The sequence below is a fragment of the Anas platyrhynchos genome, chromosome 29 (genome assembly GCF_047663525.1).
Source record: "Anas platyrhynchos isolate ZD024472 breed Pekin duck chromosome 29, IASCAAS_PekinDuck_T2T, whole genome shotgun sequence".
Lineage (NCBI taxonomy): Eukaryota > Metazoa > Chordata > Aves > Anseriformes > Anatidae > Anas > Anas platyrhynchos.
The window spans coordinates 422,600-441,678 of NC_092615.1; the positions used below are offsets into that span (position 1 = coordinate 422,600).

The window sequence follows — 19,079 nt, forward strand, 5'->3', positions numbered from 1 at the left end:
GGGCTGTGGCTTCCCAGGGAGCCCACAGGGATTTGGGGCTTCCTCAGCCTGGCAGGGTCCGGCCTCTGCTCGGTGTCCCCGGTGTCCCCAAGGCCACGGCAGGGTGCTGGGCTCCACAGTGCAGGGACCACGGGGACCGAAGGGGGGGCTGCTTTCTGGGGACAGCTCAGCCCTGCCCTTTGTGCCCCCCTCACCGCCCAACCGAGGGATGTCCCGTGGCACAGCCGCAGCCCCAGTGTCCCCCGGGACCCTCTGCAGGCAGGGCCGCTGCGCCCCGCGGCTGTGGCGTGCCAGCAATTTGCAGATAAAACAAACAACCAGGGGCGAGAGCGGCTCCGTCGTCCCCAGAGACGGCCGCAGAGCCGTGCAGGAGCCGTGCGCTGTGTGCGTTGGCTCAGACCCCGCCGCAGCTCACACGCGGCCCCTGACCCCCGGGGTCGGTGCTCGTCCCCGTGCCAGCGGCGTGCGGGGTGGGGGGTGAGGATGGACCCCCCCGGGGGTGTCCCCGGCCCCTCTGCCAGCGTGGGCAGGAGCGGGCGTGCTGGGAACCGACCTGCCCCGGGCCGTGTCTGTGGTTCTCATGATGGGGGGTCCTCGAGTGAGTGGTGGGATGGGGCGGGATGGGGCTGGATGGGACAGGGAAAGGACAGAAGGGAAAGCTGGAGGAAGGAAATCCTGGCAGGAGGCGAGGGGCAGCTGCCCCGGGCAGGGCAAGGGTAAGGTTGGGCCCCAGTCAGCCCCACTGGGACCGGCTGCCAGGAGGGGATTAGAGGGGGCTGAGCAGCGGGGCCGGGCTCTGCTGGCTGAGCGGGACTGGCGGAGGGAAGGTGAGCGGACAGCGGGCTGGGAAGGAGGTTTTATTGCGGAAGGAAAATGCTGCCAGAGGAGAATCAGGGTGCTGGGACTCTTTGTACAAGCTGGGGAGGGGGCAGGAGGGGATGCTTGGCTCCTCACTAACAGTCAAAATCAGTCTCCTGCATTGCCTTGGAGCACGTGGGGAAACTGAGGCAGGAGCTGTGAGCCCTGGTTGTCAGTTCCCATCGACCGTCAAAGCCCCTGGGGCTGGGGGGGAGCCTGGGTGTCCCAGCCCTTCCCTGCCCTCCTGGGAGCCTCCAGGCCACTGCGATGCCTCGGCCCCCCTGCTGCCCCCCGCAGTCTGCCTGCCCCGGGACCCTTCGCTGCCCCCGGACCTGGGTTGTGCTTCTGCTGCCCCTCGGGGTGGCGGTGCTGGAGCACGATGAGGTGCACCCAGTCGATGTAGTTGGAGATCTTGGTGAAAATGTCGGGGTACCGGCGGTCCCCGCATCTCTGCCCGGAGAAGGAGACGATGCCGTAAACCTTCCTCTTGAAGACCAGAGGTCCCCCGGAGTCACCCTGCGGAGCGAGGGGAGGGGAGGCAGGGATAGCACCCCCCCGGGCCGGGGGGGGGCCGGGGCCGGGCCGCACTCACCGCGCAGACGCCCCGCAGCGTGGCGTTGCGGCTGGCCCCGCACAGCATGTTGGCCGAGACGCGGCCCCGCCACAGCGTGCGGCACAGGCTGCGCCTGACGATGGCCGTGCCGGTCTCCATCAGCTGCTCGGGGCGCTCCCCGTAGTTGGAGATGTCCCCCCAGCCCAGCACCACGCAGCTGGTCCCGGGCTTCAGGTCAACGTGCGGCGAGGGCAGGCGGATGCGCTTCACGAACTTGTTCAGCGTGGCCGACCTGTTCAGCTGGGCAGGGAGCGGGGGGCGCGGGTTCCTCCTTGCCCCCCCCCCTCGGGTCGAGGCAGACCCCCCAGCACACAGCTGCTGCCCCCCACCCTCCCCAGACCAGCCCGGCTGCTGCCGGGGCCCCCTCTCCCCACCGCCCTGGCCCCGGCTGATTTTGGAGCCCCCGCGCCCCGGGAGCGGTCCCGGTCTGGATGGAGGACGGGGGGGCGCGGGCAGCCCCCCCCCCAGCCCCTCCTCGGCCGCCTCCAGCGCCGCTCCCCGGCGAAGCGCTGACACCTAGCGGCGGCCGGGCCGGGCGCGGGGACCGGCCGGGACCCCCCCGGGGACCCCCAGCGGGGGGGCGCGGGGCTCACCCTGAGCAGGCGGATGTCGTTGTCCACCGTGCGGGGGTCGTAGAGGGGGTGCGCGATGGACTCCTCCACGCCGAAGACCTGCTGCGACTCCTCGGGCTGCTCCAGCCGGTGGGCGCCCAGCACCACGCGCACTGAGGGGTTGCGCCTGCGGCCCCGGGGGGACCGTGAGTGGGCTGGGGGCCCCCGGGGACGGAGAACAGAAGGGGAACGGGCAGGCGGGGGGGGCTGCTCCAGCACCACGTAACCCCCCCAGGACGGGAGCATCCATCCAGGTGGGGCCAGGTCCCCACGGGGCCACGCCGTGCCCTGCGGAGGGGACCGGAGCCCGTGCCCCCCCCCGGAGTGCCGCTCACCTGGGGATGGGGCAGTGGGCTGCTGTCATCACCCACTTGGGCCAGACGAGGAAGCCCCCGCAGAAGTGCTGCCCGTCCATCTGGATGGAGGCGATGAAGGGCCAGGAGTGGGGCAGCGCTGCCTTCCCCCCGATCACCCGGCTGCCGTGGGCACCTGGGGGGTGCGGGCGCTCAGCGGCTGCGGGGGGACCCCAGCGCCACCCACGGGTGCTCAGGCTCCAGCCCCAGGCCCCTTGTCCCCACCCTGGCTGGCTGGGGGGGACCGGCCCCGCAGCCCCGGCCGCCCCGTTACCTGCTGGGCCCAGCGCCGGGAGCAGCATGGAGCCCCCCAGGCTGAGGATGAGCAGAGCGGTGACCATGCTGGTGCGGTGTGGGCCTCTGCCACCTCCTGTGGGGCCACCTGGGGTGCGTGGGGGGGGTTAAATAGCCCTGGAGGGGGGGTGCTGTGGGTGCAGTCACGGTGCGGATGCTGGCGGGTTTCCTCCTCAGGGTGTTGCTGCCTTGTGCAATCACGATGGAGTGGGGGGCATGGGGAGTGCAATGTTCTGGTCTGTGTGGGCTCTGCAGGCCTGGGGGGGGGCTCAGGCTCGCTGTCCCCAGGGCTGCGGAGCCAGCCTGGCCTGCGGCACCGCTCGGCAGCCTCCCTTGGATCGGGCTGCTCGCTGGGAGGGGAGCGGGTTAAGGAAGGAAGAGTGAAAGCAGAGCAGCTTCCAGCCCCGGCCTGGTGGCTCTCGTGCCTTGAACTAACTGGGATGAAATCCTGCTCTTGGCACAGCGGGGGCGAGCAGGGCCCTGCCATGGCCTGGGGACACTCCCCAGCATGTGGCAGCGCCCATGCCACCCCCCCAGGGATGCTGCGTGGCTCTGGGCCTGTGCCCATGCACGGGGGCTGCAATCCCTGGTCCGGATCCCCAGCTGGGAGGGCCGGGGGTCTGACAGCTGGGGGTCCCGTGGTTGGGGGTCCCGTGGTTGGGGGTCCCGTGGTTGGGGGTCCCGTGGTTGGGGGTCCCGTGGTTGGGGTGCCCCTGCCATGGAGCTGGGCTCACTCCGGGGTGGGTGAGGAGCTCGTGCCCCTGGATTTCTTCACACCGTCGTGGTTTGAGCCTCGGCCCGGGCTTCCTGTGTCAGTTTGCCAGCGTTTACCCAACAAAACTGTCAGCGGGAAAAGGGGGAGCCGGGGGGGGGGGGGGGGGGGGCAGCCCCGGCCCTGCTGAGGGTCGCTCCTGGCACCCCCGGGGTTGTGTGGAGGTGCTGGGAGCGGGGCGTCCGGCCGGAACCGGGGGACCCCTCCCGGGGTGGGGGGCTCAGCCCGGGGCGGGGGGCTCGGGCAGGAGCCGGCAGCGCCCGCGGCCCCCCCGGTTCCTCGCAGCCGGACCCGGCTTCGGGGTCCCCGCACCCCGAAAGCGGCCGCGGGAGCGCCCGGGGGCGGCGGCGGCGGGCGGGGAGCGCCGCGCCCCGAGGCCGGGTGAGGGGCGGCGGCAGTGGCGGGGCGCGCCCGGCAGACGGAGCTGTGCGGGAGGCGGCGGCACCGGCGCGGCCCCGCCATCCCTGCGCATCCCGCAGCCCCGCCGGGGATGCCGCCGCCCGCCGGGCCCTGAGCGCCGGGACGCCGGCGGCCGCCGGCCCCGCTCCGCCGCGCCTCGTCCGGCCCCCCCTTATCCCCCCCCACCCCAACGCCCCCGCCCCGGACCCGCGGAGCCCGCCTGGAAGATGGAGTGAGTACCGGGGCCGCGCCGCCCCCCACCCCCCCGGCACCCCCGCACCGGGCCGCGGGTCCCCCGGTGCCGCGCACCGCAGTGCCGGGGTGGGGGCTGGGGCTCCGGACCCCCCCCTGCGCTCCCCACGGCGGGGTCGCGGTACCGAGGGCTCGGGGAGGCGACACCGGCGGCTCGCGTGTCCCCCCCCCTCCTCCCGGTGCGGGGCTCCCGGACCCCCAGAACCGGGACTCGCGCCCCCCCCACCCCCACCCCGCCGGTCCCGGGGTCTCGCGTTCCAGAACCGGGGGCTCGGGGCCCCCATCCTCGGTGCCGCGTCCGCCCCGGTGCCGGGGGCTCGGCCCCCGCTGCTGCTCGGTGGGGGCTGCCCCCGGTGCCTGCCCCCCCCCTCCCTGCCGCGGGGTGCCGGGGGGCGGCGGTGGGGGCCCGGGGCTGGCGCGGGGGCTGCGGGGGGCGAGTCCCTGCTGGGGGGGGGGGGGGGGTGGAAGGGCGGCGATTTGGGCGGCTCGGACCTGTTGTTGCTTCTGCGTGTGGCTGGGGGCGAGTGGGTGGCGGGGAGCCCGCGGCCCCCTCCCTGCGCACGCAGCCCCCATCCCTCGGCGAGGGGCCTGGGGGGCAGCCCCGGGGGCTTCTCGCAGCCCGGCTCCTGCCGGGGGGGGGGGCTCCGGGCGAGCCCGGGGATGCTCTCCCGGCCCCGACCTTCTTTGTGTGCCGCGGTGGGGCCCTGCCCCGCTCGGCTGCTGCCTGCGGCCGGCTCCGGGCTGGGCGCGGGGCTCCGCGGGCGGATGGGGAGAGGGGGCCACGGGTGGGGGGCGCCCTGCCCGTGCTGGTCGTGCCCCTCGGGAGGGCAGGGGGCGGCTGCTCAAAGCCAGGTGCCAGCAGGGGCAGCCCCATCACACCCAGGCCTTCCCTTCCCTCCAGTCCCCCCCCGGCACGATGGGGACCCCGGCATCTCCTGGGTTTGGCACCGGGGGCTTTGGGGGGCATCCATCCAGCCCAGCCTGGGGGCCTGCTCCTTGTGAGCGCCTCGCCCCGCACCAATTAATGGGCTGCCTGCTAATGAGGTGCTGGGTGCTCGACTGGTCCTGCTCGGCTGCCGGCTGCCCCCGGTTTGGGGGAGCCCTGCTGGGGGTGCTGGAGGCGGTCGGGGTGGTTGCTGCCTGCTGTTGGGGTTGGATTCTGGCTCGCTGAGAGTGGTGGGGGAGGCACCAGCAGGGGCCTGGGAGGGTTTCAGAGGCCTGGGTGCAACGTTTGGGATGGAAATGGGGAGGGGGCCAGCCCCCAGGCCTGGTGACAGCTCAGGGCAGGGTGGCAGCTCCTGTCCCCAGCTCCCCCAGGCCACATCTCCCAGCTCCACTCCTCCCTCCAGAGCCCCTCTGACAATGGGGGCTGAGGGATAGACCCCGCTGGCAGCCCCCAGGGACAAGGAGCCCTTTGGGAATGTGCCAGGGCTGTTGTCTGTGTGCTGGAAATACCAGACTGTTCTCCTCTTGACTAAAATCCCGGCTAGGGAAACGTGCCCTGGAGGTGAGAGGTGAGCACGGGGCTGAGCAGTGAAGCAGAGCCCCAGCGTGCGCAGCTTCTGTTTGGGCAGCTTCAGCGCAGCCCCTCCTGGGCGCTCAGGGTTTGTCTCTCCTGGAGATGGGGCTTGAGATTTTGGGCTGGAACACATGTGCAAAAGTTACTGCTGGCTGGCGTGCCGACACGTGTTCTCCCTGGGCAGCTGTGGGGGTGTGAGCAGACCTACAGCTCCAGCGCTCCTGCGCCGGCTTCCACCGCGGGTCAGTCGTGCTCTGATAAATTCAGCCCCTGGTCACTGGGATGGGGACATAGGAAAGCCCCGGGTCAGGAGAGGCCCACGGCAAAGCACTCCCTGGACCCAGGCCTGGCTCTGCGGCCGCTAATGCGCGTTGGGCAGCGTGCTCCGGGCTTGGGCTGGCTCTTGCCTTTCCTTGGCGTTGGCAGCAGCTGGAGGAGGGTGCTGGCCGCGGTGAGCTGCTGGTGCCAAGGGAGGTTTGGCTAAAAGCTTCCAGCTCTGTAAGAGCTGCGGGTCCCATCGGGGCTGCTCTGCTGTCCCCTGCTCCTGCTGCTATTGATGCTGCTGAGTAGCTGGAGATTTTGCATCTCCACTTCTGGCTGCTCTGACAGCTCTTCCCTGTGCCTTGTTGTGCCTCCCCCAGCCTTCTGGCCTCCTCGGGAGCTGGGTGCTCTCCTGCTCCTGCCCTTCCCCATCGTCCCTAGCCCTGATCAGGAGCCCAGAGCCTTGCAGAGGGGCAGGAGGGAGATTTCAGCCCTGGGGGTAACCTGGGGGCTCTCCCGCTGGGTGGGACTCGGGGTCCTGCTCTCCCCTCCACGTGCCTCTGTGATGAAGTAAAACCCGGTCCGCCGTGGTTCCCAAATGTCCCGGAGGAAGCCATAAAGCTCGGCCGCAGACAGCCGCACAATGGCACCGCAGCCCCCGCGCCAGGAACCGGGGCTCGGAGCTCGGCCCCGCAGCCGCCAGCCGTGGCCCCGCAGCCCCTCAAGTGCGCCGGGCTGGGCAGGAACTGGAGCAAGAGCAGGTTTCCTTGGGAAACTGCTGCTGCAAGCTCTCCTGGTTCCTGGCCAGAAATAGCCACTTTCCCCTGCGCTGGGGGGGCAGCTCACACCTTCCGCACCGCGCCGGGCTCGGCCAGATGGGCTTCGGCACTGGAAGTGGGGCTGGGGCGGGCGGGCAGGGGGCTCTGCCTGGGGGAGCCTCTCCTGGGCCCCCCACACTGGTTGCCGAAGAGCAAGGCTGGGACGTGGAAAGGACGTGCACAGGTCTGAGGGGTCAGGACAGGCCTGAGGGAGGGCACAGAGCTCGGGGCTGGAGGCAGAGGCGGCGGCGGGGCCCTGATCTGTACTTAGCACTCGCACCCACTGGGAGGGGAGCGGGGCCCCTCAGGCCCCAGACAGTCCCGGGGGGTGAGGATGAGGCCTCCAGCAGCCCCGGAGCTCCCGTCAGGGAGGGGAGCCCAGGCTGGACCTGCTCCAGGCAGGTGCTTCCTCGTGCGGAGGAGCTGGACGTGGTGTGAGGACAGAGCTCCCCGCCGGGGGCTGCGGGTGCTGGCTCAGGGCTCGGTGTCCTGCCAGGGCTCTGCACATGAACCGCATCCCTGCGGGATGTGAGGAGCCTCGTGTGCCTTCATCTTCCTGGCGCTGGCGTGGGAAAGCTGTGGTGCCTCGAAGGAGCGAGGAGCGGGGACAACGTGACACCGCTGGGGTGGCCACGTCCCCAGCTGGTGCTGGAGCTGCTGGGCTGCCCGGGGGGAGGCTCTGCTCTCATTCATAAATCGTGTGGGTGTTTCCTAGTGGAGCCTTGCTCCTCTAACTGGGAGGGAGCTGGAAACCCAAGTGTTTGGAGGGCACTCGAACCATTGTTTGAAAGATCTGTAATTTTCCAATCAAACTCTCTCCTTGAGCCTCCGTTCATCAAATATTCATAGGATCCATTTTCTCCTGGCACTCCCAGCCCACGTCTCAGCCCCGAGAATCAATCAGGCAGCTCTGCTGCTCTAATGCATCCTGCGTTTTCGGGAGCTGCCACCCCTCCTCCTGCCTCCCACCCCTCCCAATCCCATCCCCTCCCCAGGCAGCCCGGCTGCGCGCAGCGGGGGCCCGGCCTTTCCTTGTCCCTTCCCTTCCAGCCTGCTGGCTGATGATTTATTTGCCTTCGCTGTCGATGGCTGTCGGCCCCGGGCTGCTGCAGCCCCCTCCCCTCCACACCCAGCTACGGGTGAGGGTGTTTGAGGGCGGCCCCGCTGCCCGTGGCGGTGCTTTGGGGGGCTTGTGGCTGCCCCACGGCAGCAGCACTCAGGGCCTGCTTTCCCCGGGGGTCTGGCTCTTGGTGTACACCAGCACCGCTCCTGCGTGGCTGCCTGAGCTGCTGCTGCTTGCACCCGTGCTGGGCCCCGCACCAGGGCTCGTCTCGCCGGGGCCTCTCCCTGCCCTGCGCTCTGGCTCGGAGCTGAGCGGGTGGGAACGGAGCGGAGGTCAGGGGAGCGGAGGAGCAGCTTGAAACGGCTCTTCGCACATTTGGATGAGCTAATGGGAAAAAACAGAGGAAGGCAAATAAACATTATTGTTTCATGTCAGGCGGGGAGGAGACAAAAGGTCACGGGCTTCCCTTGTGATGGTGGAAACAGCGGCATCAGCAGGGCTGGAAAGAGCTGGAGAGCCGGGCAGGGAGCGCGGTGCGTGCTCGGGGCGCGTGCGTGCGCACACGTGGGCGCGTGGCTCTGCCCGAGGACTGCTGCCGTAGCAGGGGGAGTTCCCCCGGTGCCGTCCGTGCCCCCGGACCCAGCGGCCTCATTTGTTGTGCCACGGCCACGAGGCGCATCGGAACCGGCTGGAGGAGCTGCCCCGGGACGGGCAGGGCTGGGACGTGCGTGCGGAGGGCAGCGGGCGAAGCATGAACCTGTTTGCAGGAGCGCACGAGACCGGGTGAAATGAGGCGCGGCGGAGGAAGGGGTTGCTTTGTTGTTTTTTTTTCTGCCCTTATGGTTCCCGAGGGGGGTGCCGGCCCCAGACCTGGTGCCCCAGGGGGCTCCTTTCTGCCCCTCCAGGCACCCCGGCTGAGGCTGGAGCTTGGCGCTGCTGAGTCCTTGGCCCGGCTGCGCCCTGGCCCCAGCCCTGCTGCTGGGCCCCCTCGGTCCCCGGGGCTCAGCATCCTCCCTCCCGCGTTGCCATGGCGCCGTTGCCAGGGCGCCGTTGCCATGGTGATGTTGCCAGGGCGCCCGGCTTGGCGCGGCCATCCCTCATCCCTCGTCCCTCGTCCCTCGTCCCTTGTCCCTCTTCCTGGGGCTGCTGCCCCCCGGGACAGCCGGGGCTGGGGAGCAGCTGCTTGGGGGGAGCCCGGGGTGACCCCAGCCCCAGCCCACCCCGGGGCTCCACTCACCAGCCCCCAGCCCTGGGGGCCCTATGAAGCACGGTGACCCCCCTGGGATGGTGCAGGGCAGGGACTGGGGGGCTGGAGGGGGCTGTAGGAGCCCCCCCGCCCACCCTTCTGCCCCCACGCCCTGTCCCCGTGGGTAGGGGTCTGGGGGCTCCGGGGTCAGCCCCACCCTGCTCCTTCTCGGGGTCCGGGGTTGAGGGATGAGCAACCCGGAGCCTTGTGGCAGGGCTGGGGTGCACCCGGGGCTGGGTCCGGGGGGGCAGCAAGGGGGCGTCCAGCCTGTTCTGCGCCTTTCCCTGGGCCAGGAAGATTCCTGGCGTTCACCCCGGGAATGCAGAGGCTTCAGCAAATAATGGAAAATAAAGAGGATGGAGGAAAAGCAGAACAGAACGTTTCAGGAACACTGAAAAAGTTTGGATCTGTTGCACAGGGCAAGATCCAGGAAAGAAACAGGCTTTGGGCCAAAGTCCTCCGAGGCCGGGGTGCCGAGAGCCGGGCTCAGAGGGTGCCCCAGCCCCGGAGCAGGGTGGTCCTGGCACGGGGCACCCCGGGGCTGCCTGGTCCCACGGCTGGCGCAGGGGAGGGCACGGGGGGCCCTTGGAGAGTCCACGGGTGGGGGGGCTGCCGAGGGGTGTCTGCAGGGTGCAGGCGGTCTGGGGGCTGCAGGGGGTCAGGACGGTGGGGATGGAGCAGGGCCGGCCCCCGGTGCCCTCTGCTTCCTGCGGGACAGGGAGCAGGGAGCAGGGAGCAGGGGTGAGAACGGGACCCGCGGCCGCTCCGCCTCCCTTTGGGGTTTTCAGTATTTAATTTCCCAGCTCGGGCGCAGCGTGGGGACGGCAGGCGGGCTGCCAGCCCGCTGACAAATGGAGGCTGCTGACAGCGGGCGGGCGCATGCGTGCGTGTGCGGAGCAGCCACGGCATCACCCCAAACTGCACCAAAATAACCGCCCCAAAGCGGCACCGGCCCCGCTTTGTTTGTCTGGCCCTGATTTCACGCGCTGCCAGGATCCGGGTGCGGGGGAACCGCTGCCTTCCTGGGGGAGGAGGACGGAGGCGGGGGGGGCTCCTCTCGTACCAGCAGGACGTGGGGCCAGGCCTGGCCCCGGGGGGGTGCCGTGTGCGGGGAGCAGGTGAATGTCACCGTGGGGCATCACGTTTTCCATGACCCCTTCAGGAAATGTCCCCGTTGTTTTTCCGGGGCTTTCTGGAAGCAGCAATGTTTTGCATGCCATGGAAATGTTTTGCTTGGGGTGGGGATGGGGAAAACAGCCAGAACACAGCACCGTCGGAGGGCAGCTGGGAGGGGATGAGCAGAGGGGCACTTGCAGGGGAGCTGCGAAAATGGGTTCGCACTTGGCCCGTTTCTCCCCAAGACTCGCTCCCTTTGCTCCTGCCCCCTCCCGGGCTCCGCCGTCCCTCGCTCTGGCAAGCAAATGGCAACGATCCATCGCCTTACGCCACCGCTGAGCCTCCCACCCTAATTACTGCCGCAGCTCAGCGCTTCGTTAGCATCGGCTGGCACGCAGCCCGCCTGCTCCCGGCGGCACCGCAGCCTCCCCAGGTCTCAGACGGGCCCCGGGCGGGCGTCTCCAGCCCGGCTGCGCCCGCACCTGGTGCTCTGCGGCACGTCGGGGCCGTGTGTCTGTGCACGTCCGTGTGTCTGTGCCTGCATGCGCGTGGCGCTGTGTCTGTGCACATCCCCGTGTCTGTGCTCCTTGGTGTGTCCGTGTCTGCACGCGTGTGCCTGTGCGCACAGCGGAGGGGTCTCTGTGCAGGAAAGGTGTCGGCAGCCAAGGAAGGGGCTCACCATGGGCAGTGCGAGGCGGGTGGAGCAGGGGGCGGCCAGAAGCGCCCCGCTCCAGCACTTCGGTGGGTACCACGTCCACCTGCGTGCCGCGGGGTCACTGCCAGCAGCACGGGGACGGCGGCGAGCAGGGAGCGGGTGCCTGGAGGAGACGTGCGGGGCGAGGAGTGCTCAGCTGCGGGGTGGCGAAGGGCAGGGGAGGCAGCAGCCGGCGGAAGGGACGAGCTCGGCCTTTGTCTGTGCGCGGTGTCCGGCACAATGTCCGCATTCAGCGCGCTTCACGGCCGCTCTGTGCTCTCTTGCAGGGCCGTGGAGACCAGCACCCTTCAGCAGGAGAGGCTGCAGGCCATCGCGGTGAGTCCCCTCGGGTGAGCAGGCGGCACCTGGCTGCTGGCCCCGTGTCCCGACCCCAAGGAGGTGACCCCCCTGGACCCCCGGGGCTTGGTTCTGCACCTCTGGACCAGGGGCAGAGCTGGTGGCTGGGAGGGTTAATTAACGAAGTGGCACCTTGATGAGCCCCGAGGGAGAGGGAAACGAGTGAGGAGCCCCCCTTTGCCCTTCCCGAGGGCTGGGGCTCGTGCAGGACGCGGCCCTGCGTGGTGCAGGCTCTGCCCTGCCCCTGCCCCTGCCCCTGCCCCGCAGCAGCTCCCTGGCCCCCGGTGCCGCCGGCGGCTGCCAGCTCCCCACTCCCCATCCCCATCGCTATCGGCCGATCTGCGCTGTACAAAGGGCAAATTGTTTGGGGCCAGAGGAGGAAAAAAAGCGAGTGACGCTTCCCGGGACTGGGACTGACTCTGCTAAAATAATCTGGACCGACCCCAGGATGTGCAGCGAGGCGGGGCCGGGGGAAGAGGCCGCGCGGGGCTGGGTTCCCGACACCGGCTCTTGCTCAGCAGGGCCAGGCAGAAAGAGCCCCTGCTCTGCGCCCTCCCTGCCTCAGTTTCCCCCAGCGCTGGGCTGGCGAGGTGCAGTCCCCCGGGGGAGGGGGCGGACGAGGGGCTCCAGCTGTGCAGACCCGAGCCCGGAGGCTGCCCCCCCCGGGATGGAGGCGCCCCCCCGCCGGCCGTGCCCGCTGCTGCCCCTGCCCCAGGCTGACCCCGGCTGTGCCGCTGTCCCGTCCCCACAGGAGAAGCGGAAACGCCAGACGGAGATCGAGAACAAGAGGCGGCAGCTCGAGGATGACCGGCGGCAGCTGCAGCACCTCAAGGTGAGGACCCCCCCCCGGGGACCCCTCCTCTGCTCCAGGGATGGGCCGGAGCCCCCGGCCCCGGGGGTGACAGGACCGTGACCGTGACCCCCCCTCCCCCCCGTGCTCCCCAGTCCAAGGCTCTGCGGGAGAGGTGGCTGCTGGAGGGGGCCCCGTCCTCCGCCTCCGAGGAGGATGAGGCGATGAAGAAGCAAATGCAGGAGGATGAAGTGAAGACCAAGGAGCTGGAGGAAACCATCCAGAGGTAACGGGGCCGGGGGTGGCGGTGCGGGCTGGTGCCGGGGAGCCCTTGGGTGGTCATGACAGGAGGTGAGGGGGGGCAGCCCCCTCCCAGCCCCCCAGTGCCGGGACGCTGATGGGGAGAAAGGGGCAGGGACCCCCCAGCGGTGTCCCGGCAGCCCGGCAGGAATGCACCCGGTCCCTGGCTGCGCTCGTTAATTACCGGTTAATTACCGAGCATCCGAGCAGGGCGGCCAGGCACGAAGGGGGCTTTGTGTCCGTGTAATGGCGCGGGGCATTCCTCCGGGCAGCTCGCGGGGAGACGGAACCAAAGGCTGGGCGGAGGTGCCCTGGTTCACACGGGGGGGACGTGGGGGACATGGGGGGGGCTCTGGGGGCCGGGGGGGGGTTTTGCCAGGCCGATGGCCGGGGCTTTTTCCTGGGGAATGTGATCAGGATGAATGTTTCTGGGAGCAAAACGTGGATGAGGTGGGGTCGCTCTGTGCCACTCTGTGCCACCAGCCGGTGGTGGGGCTCAGAGCCCGCGGGGGGGGGGTTGGTGTCGGTCTGTCCGTCTGTCCCTGGCTGCGTGGCGCTGCTCCGTGCTCCCCGGTCTGAGCGCAGCCCCCGGCCCGGTTCCTTCCCCAGGCTGGAGAAGGAGCTGGAGACGCTGGAGAACAGCAGCTCGGTGGCGTCCACCAAGGAGAACCTGGCCGAGGTGGCGGCGGTGCCGGCCAAGGAGGAGAAGGCCGAGATCGTCCCCAACGCGCAGAAGGTGGGCACGGCCAAACCCTGCGGGCAGGGTGGGCAGGGGGTGAGGGGGCGAGGGGCTGCGTCTGGGGGGGTCTGTGCTTGGTGCCTCGCCACTGGGGCTGGGTGCACGGTGCAGGGCGTCCCCTGCTCCTAACCTCGCTCTTCTGTCTTGCAGAGTCCCCTGGGCACAGCCGTAGGTAGGTGACCCTGCACCCCACGTCCCCCGTGCAGGGGGAGCCCGTCCAGGTGGCAGCAGGAGGCTCTGTCTGCCCCGGGGCCCTCCCGTGGGCGCGTGTGGGGCACGTGGGTGGCTGGGGCTCAGCTCAGGGCGTCGCTTCTCCTCTCCACCCCCAGCCAAGAAGGTCTCCAGCAGCCCCATGAAGGCGGTGGAAGGCACGGACATGATGAAGGCAGGTACGTGCCCGCTGCCACGCGAGGAGCACTCCCTCCTGGTTGCTTCCCTCCTCCCGCCCCGTGGCATCTTTCAGCTCACCACTCAGTGCTCAGCCCGTCCTGCAGCCCTGCCACCAATGATCCCCACCGCTCCATGAGTTTCCAAGCCTAGGGCATCAAATATCGGTTATTTGCCATCGCAGGGTTCGTGTTCAGTGGGATCCCGCGGCTGGTTTGCAGTTCAGGGCCCCCATCCCCTCCCTATTCCATGTCTCTGCTCCAGTTTCATCCTTTGCCTCCTGCTGTTTGTGGCTTCTCGGTGCGAGGGCGAGCAGAGACGCGGGGCCGGGGCCGGGGCTGCCTGCCCACGGGGGCTTGCAGAGGTGCGGGGAGCAGGCAGGGGCTGCGGGGCTGCAGCAGCCGGCACCGAGCTGCCTGTGCTGGGACGGGGCTGGAGCTCCTGGAGAGATTCGCTCTGGTCTGGGGACGCTCAGACCGAGCTGTGGCACCGGGAAGAACCCAGAACCCAGCTCTGTGCCCACGGAGCCGAGTGCCACCGGGCCACGGTGACCCCAGTGCCTGCGGGAAGCAGCCGGGGAGCTGAAGGATCGGTGCCGAGGATTGCCCGTCCCACGGAGCGCAGGGGCTGCCCGGCCCCCTTGGACAGCACCAGCGCCCTCAGCGCCGCGTCCCACGAGCGTGATCCTGGCTCCGAGCCCAGGCCCCCGCGGTTGGCCCCGCTCGCTGGCCGGACAGACAGAGGTAAGGGGATGCCGGCAGCACCAGGACGGTGAGAGCCCTGTGGGTCCTGTAGGAGGGCTGTGCCCGGGATGTCGCACCTGCCTCTGCCTCCACTCCTCCTCGCTGCAGCCTGCTGCCTTGCTAACGCCGCTGAGCACCGCTGAGCACCGCTGAGCACCGCTGAGCACCGCGCCGTGCCGCTGCGCCTGCCCGCTGCTGGCTGCTGAGCACGGGCTGGGGAGGGCCGGGGCCGCCGTGACGCTCACTGTGCTCTTTGTGTCCCAGCCATGTACTCAGTGGAGATCACGGTGGAGAAGGACAGAGTTACTGGGGAGACCAAGGTCCTGTCCAGCACCACCCTTCTCCCCCAGAACCATTGTCTGCAGGGGGTCAAAGTGTACGAGGATGAGCTAAAAGGTAGGGCCCCATCCCGCACCGCCGGCAGGCGTCAGGAGCACAGGGCAGGGGACGAGGGCCCAGCTGCCCGAGCATCCCGTGGGCACCAGGGTGAGGAAGGGCCGGGGCGGCTCCTGCTGCCTCCACCGGCTCCACGGGGGAACTGGCTCAGGGCAAGCCCTCGACAGCCCGTCCTGCGCCCCAGCCAGCCCGGCGTGGGAGCCAGCCCAGCACCATGATGTGGATGGTCCTGAGGGGCCAGCCTGGGTTTGCACATCAAGGCCCTGTGCTGATGGGGAGCACGGAAGAGGATCGGCTGTGTCCAGAGCTCCAGGAGCTCTGTTAAACCAAACAGCGTCTCACCAGCGAGGCGATGGTACTGGCATCGCGTCCATGTCACAGGCACCTCCCGGCCAGGGACAGGATGTGGCTGAGCAGCTGGGCTGCTGGGGATCGCTGCGACCCTGCGCCACCCAGGCTGGCAGCACAGAGCCCATCCCCTGGGTGCAGAGAAGAAGCAGCTATAGGGAGCAGTGCCTGCTTTTGGGGCACCCCAGGAACCTGCTTTGATGGTGCTGGTGGCACCGAGGGACGGCTGTGTCAGCGAGGACTGACTGCGGAGCTGCGGAAAATGACCGGGAGCTGCGGTGGCTGAGCAGACCCTGGGCTCCATGGGCTGGCCACAGCTGGCCCTGCTCCACGACGTCCTCCCTGCAGAAGGAGGGACTGTCACCGTCACCTCCATCACCTCCGTCACCTCCACCACCTCTATCAGTCACCTGCCTCAGCACAGCGGGACCCCGCGCTGCCAGGGGGCCCAGGACCCCCCCTTCCCAAGGAGGTGCCGCGGAGCCCCCCTGGCAGCGAGCAGCCCGGGTCCCTCCAGGCTGAGCCAGCCCTGCCTGGCCCGGTCATTATCTGTTATCACTCGTCTGCCTGCGCTCCGTGGCTGTGGCACTGATCATCACATGATGCTCCAAGTCAAGTGGAAAATGCGATGCTCTGGGTGCATCCCTCACCGCCGAGCACGGCTCCTCCTGCCCTGCAGCGCTGCCAGTGCCCATGTGCTGCGCAGCAGCAGCAGAAGACCCCGTCCCTCGGCGGGCACGGGGCCCGCGGGCACTGCAGGCACTGGGGCGTGGTGGGACCGGGCGCTCAGCTCGGGGACCTGCTGCAAAGCATCGCCTCGGCCCGGGGCCTGGGTTCAGAGGTGCCAAGGGCTGGGAGCGGCTCCTCAGTGGTGCCGTTGGTGCAGCCGCGCCACTCGCTGCACGGAGCAGGGGCTGGGAGGGCCGGGGGCTGCCAGGAGGTGAGCCTGGCCTGGGGACAAGGGGACAGCACGGGGGAGCCGGGCTGCACGAGCGGGGCTCGTCCCGGTGCAGTCCGAGCCCCCTCCCCGCCACCCCTCACCTCCTGCTCTTGTCCCCGCAGTGGTGCACGCGGTGAGCGCCGAGGCTGGGGCCCTGCAGAACGGGGCGCACCCGCTCAGCTCCTCGGAGGTGGACGAGCTCCTGCACAAGGCGGACGAGGTGACCCTGAGCGAGGCCAAGGCGGGCGAGGAGGCAGCCGGCAGCGCCCCGTCCAGCCAGAAGCCGACGCCGCGCAGGGAGATCACCGGGCTGCAGGCGAAACCAAGGGAAAACTCCACGGCGCTGCCGCCGGGCGAGGGCGCGGAGCCGAGCCGGGAGCAGCCGGTCACCATGATCTTCATGGGCTACCAGAACGTGGAAGACGAGAACGAGACCAAGAAGGTGCTGGGGCTGGAGGGCACCATCAAGGCCGAGCTGGTGGTGATCGAGGACGCCGAGAGCAAGCTGGAGCCGGCGGGCAAGGACCACGCACCGCCCAACGGCACCGCGCTGGAGCCTGCGGCCGCCCCGCAGCAGGGGGAGGAGGCCCCGGGCGGGCAGAAGCCGGGCGCCAACGCCACGGAAGCCAAGGAGGCCGAGCAGGACATGGACGCGAAGAAGCAGCGCTGCAAATGCTGCACGGTGATGTGAGCCCCGCGGCCGGCCAGAGCAGGCTGCCCCCGCTGAGCCCCTCCGCCCCCGCTCCCCAGGCCCGCGGCCCCGCAGGACACAGGGTTACCCCCTGGCCAGACGCAGCCCCCTTTTTTCTGAAGAACCGGGGAAATCCAATGCGGTGGCTGTAAAGCCGAAGGCGGCAGCACACCGAGGCCGTGGCATCGCTCGCCCCGTCTGTCCAACGCCCGCTCCGTGCGACACCCCCAGTGCTGCGTGTAATATTTATTAGAGACCCCCCCCCACGCCCCACGTTTCGCCTGCCCCTCCCCACGGCCCTGCCTCCCCCCGGCGCACACACCGGGAGCGTTTCCCTCCCTCCTCCAGCAATTTCCCACCCGCCGTTGGAAGACGGACGCCGGCCGGGCCAGGGGTCAGTGACAAATCCAGCAGCCGGCAGGACCCGCGGTCACCCAGCCCGCGGCAGGCACGGCGTGAAGCCCCCCGCCAGCCCTTCCCCTGCACCTCCAGCGCCATTTCTCCAGCACATCCCTGGCCCGGCTCCATGCCGGGGGCTTGGCCATCGTCGGCTCCGTGATGCTGGGCTCGGCCGGGCTGTCGGAGCGGTGCCAGGAGCGTGCAGGGTGCCGTGGACCAGGCACAGCTCCCCCGGGGCAGGCGCAGCCTGGGTCCGTGCAGGGAGCCTGGCTCCGCTCTCCTGGACTCTCCTCTCCATGCAGGGGCTCCTCGCCCTGCTGCTCGTGGTGACGGCAGCCACCGGCCAGGTACCGATGCCACCACCGCTGCCGTGGGGCCGTTCCAACACCTCAGCTGCCCTGCTGGTGTCACTGGGCTCCAGCACCCAAGGGGGGCGAGCGGGGCCGTGTCTGGGTGCCCACCGCCCACCCAGGGGGGCGGCGATGGCTGGGGGCAGCGAGCAGCGGGGGAGCGGGGGGTCCCAGCCCACGGGGATGGGATCAGGGCTTGGACCTGCCCGTGATACCCCGCAGCAGCGGGAGGGTGGCCCAGAGCCCCCCAGCCCTGCCCTGGGGTGGCCCCTGCACCCTCACCACATCCTCCTGGCCCCAGGCAGCTTTGCAGAGCCGGCTTGCGGGTCACCAGTGTCAGGTCCCCGGCCCAGTTCACCCCAGGTGCTGGGACTGGGGCCTGCTGGGGGGACTGGTGTCCCGTGCAGGGTGTCCCTGGGACACTGTCTCTGCCCTGGCTGCGGCGTGGTGGAGGTGGGGGCCGTAGCCCCGTGCCAGGACCGCCAGCAGCCTCCCCACTCCCCTGCCCCACGCCCCAGCCCATCGGCGGGGATTTCACCACCAGCATTCGCGTTTCCTCCCCACTGAGACCTTCTGGGGCAGCAGGGGGGGGTCCACCGTGGCTGGCCGGGCACCCGTGGGTGCTGAGCCTGGCCCAAACCCTGGGAGCTGCTGGCAAAGCATCCAGCGCGGGCAGGGCTCCTGCTGGGAGCCCCCAGCTCCCCCAGCCCGGTCCCCGAGGTCCTGGTCCGCCTGGGTCCCTGCTGCAGCACGAAGCCGGGGGCCCTGCTGCGACGTCCCAGCTGCTGCCCCAGTGCCACCGAGGCTGCGGCTTTACCCCAGTTGTGTCTGCAGGGCAGGGAGCAGGGGCTGGGGGCTGCGGGGGGCTTCGGGGGCTGGCGGTGCTGCAGTGTGGGGTCTCCTGGGGGGGGCCCTGTCCCTGAGCCATGCACCAAAAGCCTCTGGGAGAGGCAGAGCCCCGTGGGGGCAGGGGCAGAGCCTCTCCTGCCACTGGCAGGGACACGGCTGGCGGACCCCCGGTCCTAGGGTGTGTGTGACGTGGGGGGCTGGGGCTGGATGCTGGGGGGCATCGGCCCCATTAATCCCTGGGGGTCAGGGCTGGGTCCCCCGCGGGGTCCCACGTCACCTCCCACCACCCCTCCCCGGGTGCTGATCCCCAACCAGGCCCCCTGCTGCCCTCGGCACCCCCCAGCCCCCCGGTTGCCTTCGGACCCAGCGTTGGCCCCTGGCAGAGGCAGGGTCAGGATCAGGCCCCGTGGGTTGGGGCTGCGGGGGGGCAGCAGCAGCGAGGAGCCCGGCCATGCCCCAGCCCCGTCCCGGCGAGCCCCGCGCCGTCCCCCCGCCTGGCTCAGCTGAAGTGCACTTCCCGCGCCCCCCCCGTGCTTTTTACTTGTGACGAAGCCGTTTGAAGTTCCCCCCCTCCCCAACACCCCCCCCCGTTGTTTGTAAGACACCCGAACCGAGCAAATAAAACTGTGTGAACAACCAGCCCCGCGCCTCCGCCTCTGCCTGGGACCACCTCGCCCCCACCGCTCGCACCCCGAGGTGGGCGCTGGGCACGGGGGTGGGAAGGGGCCGGGAGGGGGGTGCTGGGGAGGGGACGGTGGCCGGAGGTCGGGTCCATCCCCATTGAGCACCACGGGGTAAGGCAGTGCACCAGCGGGGTCGGGAGCAGGGTCTGGCCCCATCTCCCCAGGCCCCCCCATGCTGCCCCCCCCCAGCTGCGCTGCCTCGGCTCCGTCTCCTCTTGCCCCTGCCCGGAGGCTTCCC

General features: G+C 70.1%; 2 protein-coding genes across 9 annotated transcripts; one reads left to right on the forward strand and one right to left on the reverse strand.

Annotated features, from left to right (window-relative positions):
* Window positions 1-843: 843 nt before the first annotated feature.
* Window positions 844-1,970, reverse strand: LOC119714216 (serine protease 57-like). The gene is made up of 2 exons (XM_038169118.2): window positions 1,451-1,970; window positions 844-1,374 (listed from the first exon to the last, which is right to left on the reverse strand). Exons 1-2 carry the CDS (start codon window positions 1,568-1,570, stop codon window positions 1,048-1,050), a joined length of 447 nt encoding a protein of 148 aa, XP_038025046.2. The 5' UTR covers window positions 1,571-1,970; the 3' UTR covers window positions 844-1,047.
* Window positions 1,971-2,104: 134 nt separating this feature from the next.
* Window positions 2,105-18,797, forward strand: PALM (paralemmin). 8 transcript variants are annotated; one of them, XM_038169115.2, is made up of 9 exons: window positions 2,105-2,172; window positions 11,157-11,205; window positions 11,978-12,058; window positions 12,172-12,302; window positions 12,926-13,052; window positions 13,206-13,227; window positions 13,385-13,444; window positions 14,450-14,581; window positions 15,992-18,797. In XM_038169115.2, the coding sequence occupies exons 1-9, from the start codon at window positions 2,120-2,122 to the stop codon at window positions 16,558-16,560; spliced, it is 1,224 nt and encodes a 407-aa protein (XP_038025043.1). In that variant the 5' UTR covers window positions 2,105-2,119; the 3' UTR covers window positions 16,561-18,797. The 8 variants fall into 8 exon arrangements, with proteins under 8 accessions (XP_038025043.1, XP_027328337.1, XP_071885216.1 ...); XM_027472536.3 differs by lacking the exon at window positions 2,105-2,172 and adding an exon at window positions 3,893-4,132; XM_072029115.1 differs by lacking the exon at window positions 2,105-2,172 and adding an exon at window positions 8,186-8,346.
* Window positions 18,798-19,079: the final 282 nt, after the last annotated feature.

Bases quoted from the DNA above. Each gene is read 5' to 3' on its own strand.
- PALM (XM_072029112.1), top strand. From the start codon at position 10,354: ATGAGCAGAGGGGCACTTGCAGGGGAGCTGCGAAAATGGGTTCGCACT. The intron at 12,059-12,171 runs GTGAGGACCCCC...CGTGCTCCCCAG, and splicing joins GGCAGCTGCAGCACCTCAAG to TCCAAGGCTCTGCGGGAGAG. The intron at 13,228-13,384 runs GTAGGTGACCCT...CTCCACCCCCAG, and splicing joins TCCCCTGGGCACAGCCGTAG to CCAAGAAGGTCTCCAGCAGC.
- LOC119714216 (XM_038169118.2), bottom strand. From the start codon at position 1,570: ATGGAGACCGGCACGGCCATCGTCAGGCGCAGCCTGTGCCGCACGCTG. The intron at 1,375-1,450 runs GTGAGTGCGGCC...CTCGCTCCGCAG, and splicing joins CGCTGCGGGGCGTCTGCGCG to GGTGACTCCGGGGGACCTCT.